The 14,963-nt window shown below is 34.1% G+C and overlaps 2 protein-coding genes across 2 annotated transcripts; both read left to right on the top strand.

Moving 5' to 3' along the window:
• The first annotated feature begins 965 nt into the window (after positions 1-965).
• On the top strand, positions 966-1,488 carry LOC129243719 (defensin coprisin-like). The gene has a single exon (XM_054880964.1). It carries the CDS (start codon positions 1,054-1,056, stop codon positions 1,339-1,341), a length of 288 nt encoding a protein of 95 aa, XP_054736939.1. The 5' UTR covers positions 966-1,053; the 3' UTR covers positions 1,342-1,488.
• Positions 1,489-6,599: 5,111 nt separating this feature from the next.
• LOC129243722 (defensin-B-like) lies at positions 6,600-7,014 on the top strand. Its single transcript, XM_054880967.1, has one exon. The coding sequence runs from the start codon at positions 6,623-6,625 to the stop codon at positions 6,893-6,895; it is 273 nt and encodes a 90-aa protein (XP_054736942.1). The 5' UTR covers positions 6,600-6,622; the 3' UTR covers positions 6,896-7,014.
• Positions 7,015-14,963: the final 7,949 nt, after the last annotated feature.

The following is a 14,963-nucleotide window of genomic DNA, read 5'->3' as shown; positions in this document are numbered from 1 at the left end:
ATGACTATGTTTTTTCTTTATTTTTATTTATTTATAATAATATTTATTATTTATTTACAATAATATCTATTTTTTCTCTTAAGAAATTTATTTAGTCAGAACATATGTAAATGAAAAAATTAATTTAAGTGAGTTATAGAAAAGAAACTAAAAAGTTCGACCCAAATTGGGGGACATCATAATTCGTTTTAGAGGTATGGTTCCTTCGGCAAAATTTCTTATTTTGATCCCTAGAATATGATTTTCACAGAGCAATGACCGATTTTTTTGCCTCCCCACAAATCGGCCCGGCCTAATATATATATAATGCATTAACTATATTATTCTAGTAACTTTTCCTATAACGCCTTGAGAGAATTAAATATGGACGAGTGAGTTGGACCTAACTTTTTTACACTAAACAAATTTTGTTTTTTGGTTTACTATTATTTTTTTAGCACTGAAGGATGTTTTTATAACCTTTTACGTGCACATATGTAGTTATGTATCTAAAAATATATTTTTATTTAGTAGTATATAGTATCTTTTACTTTCTATAAAGGAACTATTGTAAGAAAACCTATAAATATTTACTTATTTTATGCATGCTTTTTTATTTACGAGAGGATTAGCTACTCTAATTGATTATTTCTAGTAGTGCATGTACCTATAACACTTTTTTTACAGTGCTAGCTCACTACAAGCAATAGTTATAGGTATGCGTAAAGAAATAATATGTATGAAAGTAGACTAATAGCGCAAAAAATTTGTTTAAGGTAACGTATATTCCCACATACAAAATTTCCCTGCTTATCATGCATGGATTTTGTGAAAACACCTTCGTGAGTCCCCTACACTGAGTATATATAAAATGTAAATATGTGCTTTCGTACAATTATGTATGTACGTTGGGAAATCCAGATTTATAAGCGCGCGCTATCAGTTCTATGGCGAAAATATTGAGTATAAAAGACAAATGAACACCGAATTTAGCATCAGTGCACAACAACCGCAACTGAAAACAAAGTCACCTTCAAATTAACAGCAAATCTCATCCGAAAAATTCAAACCAATATGAAGACAATTGTACTTTTTGCTGGACTGATCTACGCTTTTTGCCTATTCACGGCCGCCAGTACCAAGCCTGCGGCGGAAGGAGCTGCTCTGGAAGCAATAGACGTGAATCCTCTATTGGAACAGTTGGCCGTGGAAAACTCGGAGCCTGTGGTGCATTTGAATCGCCAAAAGCGTTTCACTTGTGACGTGCTCAAAAGCCCTCCAGCGTGTTCCGCCCATTGCGTTGCACTGGGCAAATGGCGTGGCGGTTTTTGCCGTCGGGGTACATGCATTTGTCGGCAGTGAAAACTTGCAGCTTAATGAAAACCATTTTTATTATTATACATTTTTTTTAAACTATTCGCAAATTTATTTCTTTAAAATATTAATATTCCTTTTTTTCAAAAATAAACTGTATTATTGCATATACCTATGTATGTGTGTATGTATTAATTTTGCATTTGATTTACTTAGGTTTTATTATAAAAAAGAAAAGCAAAGTTTTTCAAAGCTATGGAACATGCCTTTAGTTATGATGGACTGCCTCAAGGACGCAGATACCTGTTGTGTCAGCAGACAAACACGTGGCTCCACTCTGATGAAAAGCTGAAACGAAAAATATATTGCTCTTGTTGTTTTTGCTCTACTGCTGCTACCTGTTTAATGTGCTCTAGACTGCCTTCTGAAAATAAGGCTACGGCGAGGCATTAAAATTACGTACTACATATACCTACATATATTGTTGTTTTTTAGGCTTGAGGTTTCACATATAGATTTTTTCAGATGAAAAGTTAACTAAAACAAATTTGAGCAATTCGAAGTGTAGTGAAACTGACGCTGTTATAGAAGTGCGCATGAGTTACATATAATATATACAAATGTATATAAATATGTGGATAATGATCCCGCTCTATCCTCCAATAATGGCAATTTTTGTGTTCTGGGTGACTGCAATCTTAGTAATGCAGGCGATAGTACTGCATTATGTCCAAATAATATTAATGGTATACCATGTGTGAAAATTTCTCAAATGATCTTTCTCGAATTCTAGATCTTATTTTCGTTAATGGTGTTCTAATTTTTCTTCACTTGAATGCCTATATAGTACTCTATGTTTACTCCTCTACACCCTATACAACTTATCCTTCCTATAAATTTTATGAATGTCATGACTTTTATCTTTACAATAAGACTACTAGTTCTTGTTTTACAAATTTTGATTTTAATACACAATAAGATATTGAAATATAAAGATATCTATATATATAAAAAGAAGTTACATTTCCTTGGTAATCTTATAACTCAAGAACGGGCTCACCTATCCAAACCAAATTTTTAGGCTTTGTTTGGACTATTCAGTAGATGGTTTGTGTTTTGAAATTTTAAGAATCGGATACCAGGGTCTCGAGAAATAGGCCAAAACGTGAACCCGGGTAACCCCAGGATGTGTTTGTACAATATGGGTAGCAAATGGAAGCTGCTGATGATTCTATAGTATAGAGTATTTTTGATGCCGCTCCGTGACTAGGGTCTCGAGATATCGGCCAAAATGTGGACCTGGATAACCCTAGGATGTGTTTGAACCACATGAGTATCCATTGTAAGTTGTTGATTAATGCTAATGAAAAGAAGACTTTTCTTTTCGCTGGGTAACTAAGGACTCCAGATATAGACCAATTGGGAACTCGCCTTCAGGTTAAGAGATTGCATTCTTATGTACTACAACCAGTTAAAATGTTTTTAAAAATTCAGATCCGTTATCTACATATATTTCTCGAACTTTACAGATTCAAGGTCAAATATACCATAGAGCTGGGTCTTTGCTACCATTCCCAGATGGTGACCATCAATTTTTGCAAATATATTTTATTGGTGATGAGAATCGTGAATTAGATCAGCGCTGTGCAATTTCGACGAATACGAGAAGATCAATCGTGTATGAATTGCAAACAATGTTCCATCAAAACAATGAATTGGTGAAATTGTTCAAAGTGGCACTCGATCTGATGCCCACCGATGGCCACAAAATCATAATAAAAGCGGATACAACACCAATTGGGAGCACGCCAGACGATTCAATGTACCACCGATTGATGAAGTAGCTATTGTTGTGGTTGGTGAACAGTTTCAGCCACGAGATATTGTTTTGTATCGTAGAAATGAGCAATTACAACGTATTTCAGAACTCCATCGCTGTTATGATGCATTGCAATACCCCATTTTGTTTTGGAGAGGGGACGATGGCTATCATATCAACATACCAATGATAAAGCCAACAACTGGTACATACACATTTTATTTTTGTTTAAATATGATTTTTAAATAATTTTCATACGCTAATTAATTTTTGCATCGCAGGTCAAAAATCAACGAAAACCGTCAGTGCGATGAATTTTTATTCGTATCGATTGATGATTCGCCCTCAAGAAAACAATTTTATTTTGCGATGCAATCAACTTTCGCATCAATTTTTTATCGAACTGCAAGTCATTTTGGACGCAAATATAATAAAAAATTGAATGCTCCAGGAGGAACTGGAAAAACATTTTTAACTTTATTTATTTCAGCAGAATTTATTTAGCGTAAAAAATTGAAATGGAAATTAAAGAATCAAAGTTTAATTATAAGTTTTTATCGGCTCTTTTACCTTACCTGTATATGTATATGTAGGTAACCACCACAATCAAATTTTAAAAAAGTACAGAAAACGCTATTGTGACTAATTCAACTGTTTAAACATTTTACGAGTTCTATAAAGAAAACTTAATATGAAAAATTTCTTGCGATATAAAAAAACATTTTATGTATGGTGGTGCGAAGCCCACTGGGTAATACTAGTATATTTATAAAAAATATTGAAATTTTTGAAAATATGTAAAATAAAAAGTGGGTAACAAAAACAAATTTGTAAAAAAACAAACAAATTAAATAAAAAAAAATTGCAAAATATCACAAATTGAAGGGATCACAATTCAATTATCTCCTTCTCCTGACTTGGAAAGTTGAAAACTCATTGTCCCTGACATTTACTCAAAACCAAATATTTAACACAGTAATACAATATAAATATTTTATTGGCTCTAAACACCTTGCACTAATAAATATAATTAATATAATAATAAATAATATTTACTTTTTAACATTAAAAGGCATAATAACTACCTACCAAAAAATACAGAAATCAAATCTATACAACTAAGTACCAAATCGTCTAAGTTGCATATAAATCCTAACTTAAATTTTTAAAATATTTGCTTCTCAAGTTTTTAGGTTTTCTCAGTTCCCTCGTATGCTAAGATACTCTATAACTAGTCATTTTTATCACAGGTATATTTTTTACTGATATCATTTATTCTAAACTTGAAAATATCATAACAACTGGCAAGTTCCACCCCAGTAAATAAGGAATCCCAATCTAGAATATCACCTTCTAAATTAATTACAATATTTTTATAGTAGGTTTATATACATAAAGGGTGAGTTTTTAAGAGTTATAGAAAAAATTTTCTAAAAAACACACGTAAAATTCAGAAAAATTCATGAAATTTTTATTTAAGTCTATAGTACAGTCCATATAATTTAAAGTTTGAAGATTATTTCATGCAAATGTTGACCGCGACTGCGCTTCAAATGGTCCATCCGCTTAGTCCAATTTTGGCATACTCTTTCCAATGTTTCGGCCGGTATCTCACATATGCGTTAATTGAAGCAGGATTGTCTGAATAGACATGAGCTTTAACATAGCTCCACAAAAAATAATCTAAAGGCGTTATATCGCACGATTGGCAACCCAATTGACAGGCCTCGAACGTGAAATAAAATGTTCACCGAACTCGCCTCTCAATAAGTCCATTGTTACGCGTGCTGTGTGGCATGTGGCACCGTCTTGCTGAAACCACATGTCATGCAAGTCAAGCTCTTGCATTTTGGACAAAAAAAGGTTGGATATCATTTCACGGTAGCACTCGCCATTCACAGTTACGTTACGATTTGCAGCATCTTTGAAGAAGTACGGTCCAATGATACCTCCAGCCCATAAACCGCACCAAACTCTGATCTTTTCTGAATACATTAGTAGCTCTTGCAATTCTTCTGGCTGATCTTCACTACAAAATCGACAATTCTGCTTATTTACGTACCCATTGATCCAAAAATGAGCTTCGTCGCTGAACACAATTTTTCGATAAAAAAGTGGATTTTAAACTTTCTTAACAAAACACGTATTTTTATAATAAAATTCAATGATTTGCTAGCGTTGTTCGTTTGTAAGACGATTCATGGTTAAATTATAGATCAAACTGAAGATGTTTGGCAGTGAAACAAAACACGAAACGTGCGTCAGCTGTTTAAACCAACTGTTTAAAAAGATAATAGCTAAAAAATCACCCGTTACATATGTATATGTATGGTGTGGTCATGTGAAAACTGTAAAATTCCTAATTTTTGTTTAAAAAATTCCCAAGTAATGTTTCTTCCAGTGTTACATCACTGGCTAAAGTTACAAACAATTCACATTTTGGCAGCGCTCTCAAAAACTCTGATTGGTCTAAACAACGACTGATTCAAAGAGCGTAATAATACGTGTGAAATGAGCGGACGCAATTCTACTACCGAATCCTCTATGACAATATTTTTTACTGTCAGAATTTTGCTGCGAATGGCCAAACCTTGAATGCGTGATAATGCTTGGTTGTGTCGATAGTTTGACCCCAATACTTGTGGCTTAGAAAAGTTAGTGCTATTTGAATTGTTTATTCTTCTTGGGAGATATTATTTATATCATTATAAACTGAGAGCGGATATTAAAAATTCATGGTTGAGATGGCAAAAAAACATAAACAAAACACTCGCGATTTTCTCCAACAATACTCTATATACGAGCACCCCAAACTGTCGGGGAAAAGGTTTAAGTACCTTGATTTGGTCTTGATTTAAGTATGCAAAGCGTAATATGCTTCAGAGTATAAGTACGTGACTTTTGCACTGTTTACTAACACTTCACACAGCTAAATGTTTGAATGAAATTCGCAGTGCAAACACAGGACTACACTCTTACAACTCAACCCACAAAAAATACAATAAGGGTATTCATCTAAACGCTGAAAAACCTCGTGCCCCACATAAACCTGGTAAACTTACGAACTCGTAAAACAGCTGTCAAAATTATTATGAGGATAGGTTTATATAAAATGTGTACATGAGTTTAATCCACGATTTCAGTGCGTAAATTTAAGCGAATCCACAAAGAAACCTTGGAATTGCACAAATACTTCGCGAGGTGCGTTCATGTAACAGTGTGTGTAAATGCTTGAATATCAGCGTTTTGTAAGTTTGTAAGTTTCAAGGAATACCCTTTATATACATACGTATGCATATATGTACAAGCAATCAATATATTTGTTCACAAATGCTTTATTGTGCATACTCGTACATCCAATTACACCGGGAATCACAAAATCGAAGAGATGCGTTATCGCTACGAAAATAAGGCGACTGTTCTCCAGGCCTCGAGTGGCGTATAAAACTCAGATGGGCAACGATACAGAGAATCAGAACACAATTGATTTCGTAGCGACAGCCACTCAATATGAAGATCATCGCACTTTTGGCTTTCCTCATCTGTTCTTTCTGTATTCTCGGTACAATCGCCGCACTTGCTGACGAAACCGCCTTTACAGCGGCTGATGGTATAAGCTTACCCGCACAGTTAGCTACGGAAAGGGAGATGGCTGTTGAAAATTTGGTTCGTCAGAAACGTTTCACTTGCAATAGTTACGCCTGTTCAGCCCATTGCATAATACTTGGCAAGCGTCAAGGAGGTTATTGTAACCGTCAAAATGCCTGCGTTTGCCGCAAGTAAAAGTATTTCGTCGATGGAGGAAACGAAGACGAGCAACCACATTTAACAAAATGTGTACCAATTTTTTATTATGTGATATGGTTTGAAATCAAAATATATATATTAAAATGCAAATCTAATGCGTTTATGTGTCATATTTATTTTCGTTTTCAAGCGTATTTTCCAAAACTACAAAAAACATATACAAACTTCAACTCATTCTTACATAGAAAATACAATCATAAAAACTTATCAAAAAACAATGCATGACAAAAAAGAACTCGCGCATTTATATCAAGTAGAGTTAGGCAAATAATATTTAAGAAAAAAACAAAATAATTAATATTTAGTCGGCAAGCCTTTATTTTTTCTCGCAGCTTTCAGTCTTCTTGGCATGGATTCGACCAGCTTCTTGTATGTTAAAGGATCTATTTTCCCCCACCCTTCTTTAATAGAATCTTCTAGGTCTTTCTTGTTTCTTAACTACGTTGTTCAGTTGGTTTGCAAATGAGCTCACAGTTATCCAATTACATTGATATCTGGAGATTGTGGAGGTGTTTCAAGTAAGATACTTTAAACCAGTTGTACATAAGCCATAGGCGAACATCAAGTGAGTTATGCTTGGGATCGTTGTCATAATAGTACTGGAAATTGTCCTTAATTCCCAACTAGGCAGCACTTTGAACTAAATTTTCTGTAATAATTGTTAGCTACTTCCAGTACCAGCAGCGGACATACAACCTCATACCATTACCGACCCCATGTTTAACTGTCGGACGTAAATTTTTTCCAGCAACTGTCAATTAGGTCTTCTACACACATAAGATTGTCCATCTGACCTAAATATGTTAAACTTGCTTTCATCTGCAAATAAGACTTTTGCTTCCAGAACTCGATATCCTTATCCCCATGACGCTTTGCGAATTTTATTCTCTTGTGTCGGTTAATCTCGTTGATTAAAGGTTTTTTCGTGCAACTGTTCCATTATTATTGGGCGACTTCTGTTGCGAGCTTAGGGGCGCTCAAATTTGGATTTTTCTTAATTTGTTGTACTCTCTACCGTTCATCTGCATCCACAAACAGTTTTGGTCGTCCCAATTTCTTCTTATTTTTCACTGATTTTCTTTCTTTGAAACGTTTTGTCACGTCGTATACAGTCGAACGGGATCTATGCACTATTTCTGTGATTTCCCGAACGGTTTGACCCTTATCATGCAGACTAATAACACAGGCCTGCGAAATTTAACTTTTTTCAGTTTCTAGAATGGCTGTACTTGTTTCTTGTAGTTTTTTATGCGCTGAAAACGAATCTGACCTTCAAAATGCTCCATCACGTCAGGATTTTTGGTAAATGAAGCCTAAAAGGTCAAAAAATGGCCATTTTAGCCATTTTTGATAATTTTTTTTGGGATAGAAATTTTTTTTTTTCAATTTTCGACGAAAAGGTCGCATAGTACAACTCTTTAGCTTTAAAACCCATTTTTTTAAATTATTGTACGATTTTTTAAAAAAAAAGTTATGACATTTTGAAATTAACAGTTTCAGTTACGTATACGTTGGGTAAACGTCTATTGGCGTAACTGAAACTGTTAATTTCAAAATGTCATAACTTCTGACTTCAATTGAGCTTTGTCCCTGGTGTCTGCCCATGTTTATAATTTGGAATTTTATTCAATAAAATACGACTGAAATTTTACTTTCATTTATTACATGTGGTTCTTTCTTTGCACTGTTCTACCGAGAGAAAATTAATTGTGGGATTCCCCGTTTTAAAGTGCCAACTAATCGCAATATTGCCAGATGTCCGACTTCTTTTTTGACACCAATATTGAGAATACTGCGTGATAAATTTTTTATATCAAGGAGATAATACAATAGATTTGTAAATTATTATTACTATTTTTAGAATCCTATTTGAATACCATATAGAGAAATATAAAACTAAAAATATTTAACTTGCATTTCTTACAAAAGTTTTGAATTTGAAGCTGAATGAAGAACTCGGACATACAGAGTTCTTTATTGAGGCACTGTATATACATACATATTATCATCGGATATAAATGTAAATTTTTTTTTTCATACAAATGTATGATATATATTTCATGATACATATTTTATCGCTTTCGGTTTTAATCTTCCATTAAACAAATTTTAAATTGTTATTTTTGAAATCATCTGCAATTGTTTAACGAAGCCGTTAAAGTGGGCTTGTAATGTTATGGCTAGAGAACCATCGAATTTCGGCATCGGTTTCGGCCATCTTCGACTACAAAAGTTCAGTTCGGTTTCGATTCGGTACCAGCAAGAAACAAACCGAACTTCGTTTTTTGTTCAAAAATTGTATAAATAAAAACATTTTTTTGTAATTCAAAACAGTATTTGGGATTTATATGATAACGATATAATTTGCAAGATTATATATTAAAAAAACTATTTTTTTATTAAATTTTGTATTAACTACTTCTTTTCATAAACATCTGCAGCCAATACTAGAACTATTTTTCGTAAAAGATTGCTTTGAAATATCTACATATCTACCCCTCTATCGAGTACGGCTAGTGAGCAATTGCCGACTCCGTGCGGCAAATATTTTTTATGAGGAGCTTTTTCATGGCAGAAATAGGTACACTCGGAGTTTTGCCACTGCCCGCCGAGGGGCGACCGAGAGAAGAAATAGAAATAGAAAAAACCTTTTTTTCATTTTGGTGTCTAACGGAGATCGAAACCTACGTTCTCCGACTCGTAGTCCCGCACCAACCCATTCGGCTACGGCGGTTGCCCGATAAAATAATTACTGCATGAAAAATAAGTTCTTTTTTTTTTAACAAACATATGTAAGACTACATATGTGAAGAGCTGAAATAACTGTGATTTAAACTTACATATTTATATACCTTTTCGCTTTTTTATTAACACAAATCTGGATTTTTAAATAATCATTCCTTGTTTATTACTTGGGCGCTATTCGGTTGGGTTTGGCTTTGAAAATGAATGTTCGGTCAATCTCTAGTTATGCCCATTTGTGTAGCTGACTACGCATACAAATGCAGCTTTCTTAGAATTTCACTGGCGCAAATAAAGTGTAGCTTATATAGTGGTTTAATTTATATATCATATAGGGTTTTCCACACAAAGGTGTTATTTTGATATTCAAAGAAAAATACTATTTTTTTATATAAATGATTGGATGTTTATTTCATTATAAAGAGGAAGGTATGCTGTTAATACTGGAATAATAACATCAGGCAAATGACCACCACGACCACGCTTACAGATCAATATCCTTTTCATGAAATTTTCCATAACCAAATTGCAAAGTGGCTGCCCTATAACCTCGGTAGCCTCACGAGTTCCATCTTTGAGGTATTGAATCGACCGTGGGCTGTTGGCGTAGACCTTTTCTTTCACGTGGTCTCAAAGAAAAATGTCACAAGGTGTTAAATCACAAGATCTCGGTGATCACCTCTTGGAGAGATAACACGGTCCGGAAACTTTTCCTGTAAAAGATCAATGATTTCGTTGCTTGTGTGGCACGTAGCGCCGTCTTGTTGAAAATAAACGTTGCCCAGATCAATACCATCCAACTCCGGCCATAAAAAATCGTTAATCATCTCTCGCTAGCGCAATCCATTCACCAATAACACTTGTTATTGGAAAACCCTATATCCTAATATGTAATTGATTCGTTTTAAATAAAAAAAGCATTGTCGGAATTTATGGGGCATGATTTCATTCATTATTTTATTGAAGCATGTACACTTTATTAAAAACTAGGATCGAATTCCTTATTACTTTAAATGTAATAACAAATAATAAGGTTATGTTTTTGAAAAAATATGGCAGTATTTTAGTCTATTCAGGGGAAAATATCTTATAATAGATAGTCCCCGATGTACTTGACTGAAATTTGCTTTCCAGTTTATATAGCGTCTTTATCAGAATATTTTACTAGAAGAAATTTTCCTTGTATTTTATATCAGACCAAGCTTATCAGCTGTAGCTTATATAAATAGAGGTGGGATACAATAAATTTGCTTAAATTTTAAACTTTTATGGATTCGATGACAAAATTTAAAAGATTATATTGTACATTTCATTTTAGCTCCAAGATATGAACATATCACCCGTCGCTCTATCTTACGAATATCTTACTCGATAAGAGCTTGAATCGTCAACGAATTATTTGCAAACATTAAGCCTTCACACAAAAAAAGTCTATCGGCGTCAAATCGCAGCTTCAAAATAGCCAATTGGCATCGCCGATACGGCTAGCTACACGATTACTGAACTTGGCGCGCAAAAGATCGATTGTGGCATGCCTTCAATTTGCGGCCACAAAATCTCGTTTATCATGCGTCTGTAGTACTCACCGTTGACCGAAATGGCGTTCCCAGCAGCATTTTGAAAGAAAAATAGTACAATTATGCCCACATTTCAAAATTGGCACCAGACTATCAATCGTTGAGGAGACATTAGCTTATTAATGTTATTTTGACTTATTTTCAATAAACGCATTGTTCGGGCCAGTGTTGCCAATTTAGCGACTTTGTCGCTAGAATTGACGACTTTTGCTTGAGTCTTGGCGACAAAAAAAAGTTTTGACGACCAAAATTATTTAGCGACTTATCTGGCGACTTTTGGAGAGCAAATCAAAACCATTTTAGGCAACAGATACTTTTCTGTCAACTTGATTACCCGTGAATGCTCTTTACCTTCCATACTCTAGACTCTAGAGTAACAATTTACTGACTATAGATAAAATAACGCAATCCTTCGCCATTTTTTTTCATATGAAAATTTTCGAAATTCCGTACATACAACGATAACTACATTTATACAAATTAACAAGCAGTTTCAATTTTTAATTCCAGATGATCCGTTTTTGAGTAATCGATGCGACCATGGAGGAGGAAATACCCACGAGATTGTTTATAATTTTTGTTAGAAATTAATATTTTTCCATAAAAATTTAGAATGACAGTCTTTAATGGACATTTAATAAAATAAAAAAAATCCGATCAACAAATTCCTTCATTTTCCCCCTAAAAAAAAATCACTTATTTCTTTGGTTGTCACAGTGGTGTTCCCCCTTAAAGCGTAGCTTTTTTATGCCACTTTTTCTTTACTATGCTTAAGTATATTTTATAAATCCATTCAAGGCTTTAATTAATAATAATATAGTAAATTGTTATATGATTTGCCTGGTTTTATTATAAAAGCGTAATAGTTAATATTATTAATTTTATAAATTTTCAAATTTCCATTTGAATCCAGTACTGGATCAACTTCGTAAATAACTTTTTCAACATTGCTTGAATCACTCATGCTTTCCACTGATATTTTAAAGATACGAATGTTTTTCAGACACAAATTATATTAACAAAGCGTTAGAAAATTTAGTAGATTTATCGAATCATAATAAAAAAAACAGTATTTCACGAGATTGAAACTAACTTCCGTTGATCTCAAATTTCAGTAGAGTTGGTATTACTGGTTTAATTATTATTCATCTAAAAATTTTAAGTCCGCAGCTGGCCTTTTGTGCACCTCTCAGAATGAAATTTAGGATCCGCCCCTGATGGAGTTAGCGACTTTCTAGCGACTTTTGATATTGGCCCTAGCGACTCAGATTTATTGGCGTTGGCAACACTGGTTCGGGCTACACAACATTGACTTTGCAATATTTCAACGTTGTTATTCGATTCGCAACGTTGTTCAAACTTAAAGCAATTCTTTTCGTTTCTCAAAAATACGTTATTGACTTTCTATTCAGATTTCAAGTGGAAAAGAGCAGTCACTGTCGAATTAGCATATAATTAAAAAAAACCACTGTGTGGTTCACCCTGTGTAAATAATGAATAATATATGGTACATACAAGAAAATGTGAATAATTTTGAAAATTCAAAACAATTTTTTTTATATTAATTTTTATTTTATAATTTGAATTTTATGACCGTGCAATTTTCATGTTGTGTTTAAGATTTTAATAAGTTGAGCGCAATGCCGCCACCAGCTGCTCCAATCAACTGACTCGACGCCATAACTTGCTGACGTTCTTAACAAGTGGCCATATGAATATGTGTACATATGTACGAGTATATTAGGGTGACCGAGTGGAAAAACAAATAAATCGGCCTGTTTTCAAAAATGTTGTATTGTGGCTCAAAAACACCAAGGTTGAAAATCGTCTATGTAGACCTGTATAATTGGCGCGTACACCCTTTTTGGGCGTTTGGCCGAGCTCCTATTTGTGGTGTGCGTCTTGATGTTGTTCCACAAATGGAAGTACCTACAGTTTCAAGCCGGCTCCGAACGGCAGATACTTTTATCAGGACCTTTTTCAAGGCAGACATACACTCGGAGGTTTGCCATTGCCTGCCGAGGGGCAACCGCTATTAGAAAAATGTTTTTCTTAATTTTGGTATTTCACCGAGATTCGTACCGACGTTCTCTCTGTGAATTCCGAATGGTAGTCACGCACCAACCTTTTCGGCTACGGCGGCCGCCGGTATTTTGTCTTGCATAACATGAAATAGACAGAAAATCAAGTACCGACGATTAAATTTCTCAGTTAAATAGTTTGGTTTTCACCGGGAAAATGATTCACAGTGCCACCGCAACACCCGATTCTGTGATAGAGTGCATAACAGTGAGCTTACCCAAAAGAGAGTAACATCGCATTTTTCGTGCACCATAATTTTGAAAGCCCGGTCACCCTAATGTACAAATATTCATGTTAATGGCAAACAAACAAAATAGTTTCACTAAAGCAATATTTATCAAATACTTCTCCATTTATTATTAATGTTAATAGTCCACACAACTGGACGCCATTCGAGCGCTCTCGGATTTTTTAAAGAGGGCTATGCAATTCGAGTTCTAATAACACGCAAATAATTGTTTTTATTAATCATTTCAGTTTCTAATGTGAAATATTATATTAGGCATTACGATTAGGATAGGTCAGGTTAAGCAGTCGTACTCAATTTGTACTGAAACTAAATTTTGTAGGTAGCTGTTATTCGTAGAAAAAAAACCTAAAGTATCTTAAAGAGGCGTCTAACGAGTTTTGAATCCTTCACTTATATAGTGCCGGACAGTGGCAGAGAAGATGGTGTATAGTGACCTCTTTGTCTAAACCTAAAGGTCTACCGCACCACTTCTACAAAAATCGTTCCAAGCCAGCGTGCAAATAAATCAAGCTCTGAGCGTAGAGATTTGGTGTGTTGCTCCGCTGATTACCAGTTTACAGGTTGTAAGGCGATATCTGGATGCATGTAGTGCCTTGGCACCCATAAATTGCGCGTACGAAATAACTCAGCCAACTCATCAATATTTCAGCGTGAAATCAGCAATGTGTATTCCAAAGAATCGATAGCCGATCTGTCTATTGAAATGTAGACTCCATATCACGGAATATCAAATATCTCAATGGACTATTAAAAGAAATTGTTTTGATCAAGCGAAAAAAAAGTATTTACATACCGAGGTATTCGGAAATGATGTTTATGGTGTCATTCCTTTCTTCTCATCGAGGTTAGACAATCTATGAACATATCTATATATAAATGGATCCGCTCTCCCCAATCGCGTCGTAAGACAATGGCGGGAAAGTCTTAGCGATAACTTCTTCGTTCATAAATACTTTACTTTGATAAAGTTCAAACCAAATACCGAAAGTGTTCGATAATTAAAATATTAGTTTTTGCCAAAAAACACGTGCTACAAATGGCAACTTCCTTCTGTATAAGCATTTTGGGCATAAAAAATTCAATTTTTGATGTTTGGTTTGCTCAAAACCATCTGCTAAAATTTACTTACTTTGACTATTTTTGAAGAAAGACCCAATTTTTTTTTATTTTTAAACAAAATAACTATTTATTGCAATTAGTTTACTTTAAAATTTTAAGTAAATATATAAAAAACAGTATTTGATAATAAAAAAATTAGCAGTAAGAGGTTCAAAACCTTCTATACGATTAAAAACGCATTGGCTACTGCGTATTCTACATTTTAGTGAGCTACCATTTTCGTCATCTACTTATACTTTTATATGATGCATTAGGAAAATCAAAAAAAAAGTGG

Source organism: Anastrepha obliqua, chromosome 4, assembly GCF_027943255.1.
Source record: "Anastrepha obliqua isolate idAnaObli1 chromosome 4, idAnaObli1_1.0, whole genome shotgun sequence".
Lineage (NCBI taxonomy): Eukaryota > Metazoa > Arthropoda > Insecta > Diptera > Tephritidae > Anastrepha > Anastrepha obliqua.
The sequence above is the reverse complement of the archived record's forward strand: the minus strand, read 5'-3'. Positions and strand labels throughout refer to the sequence as shown.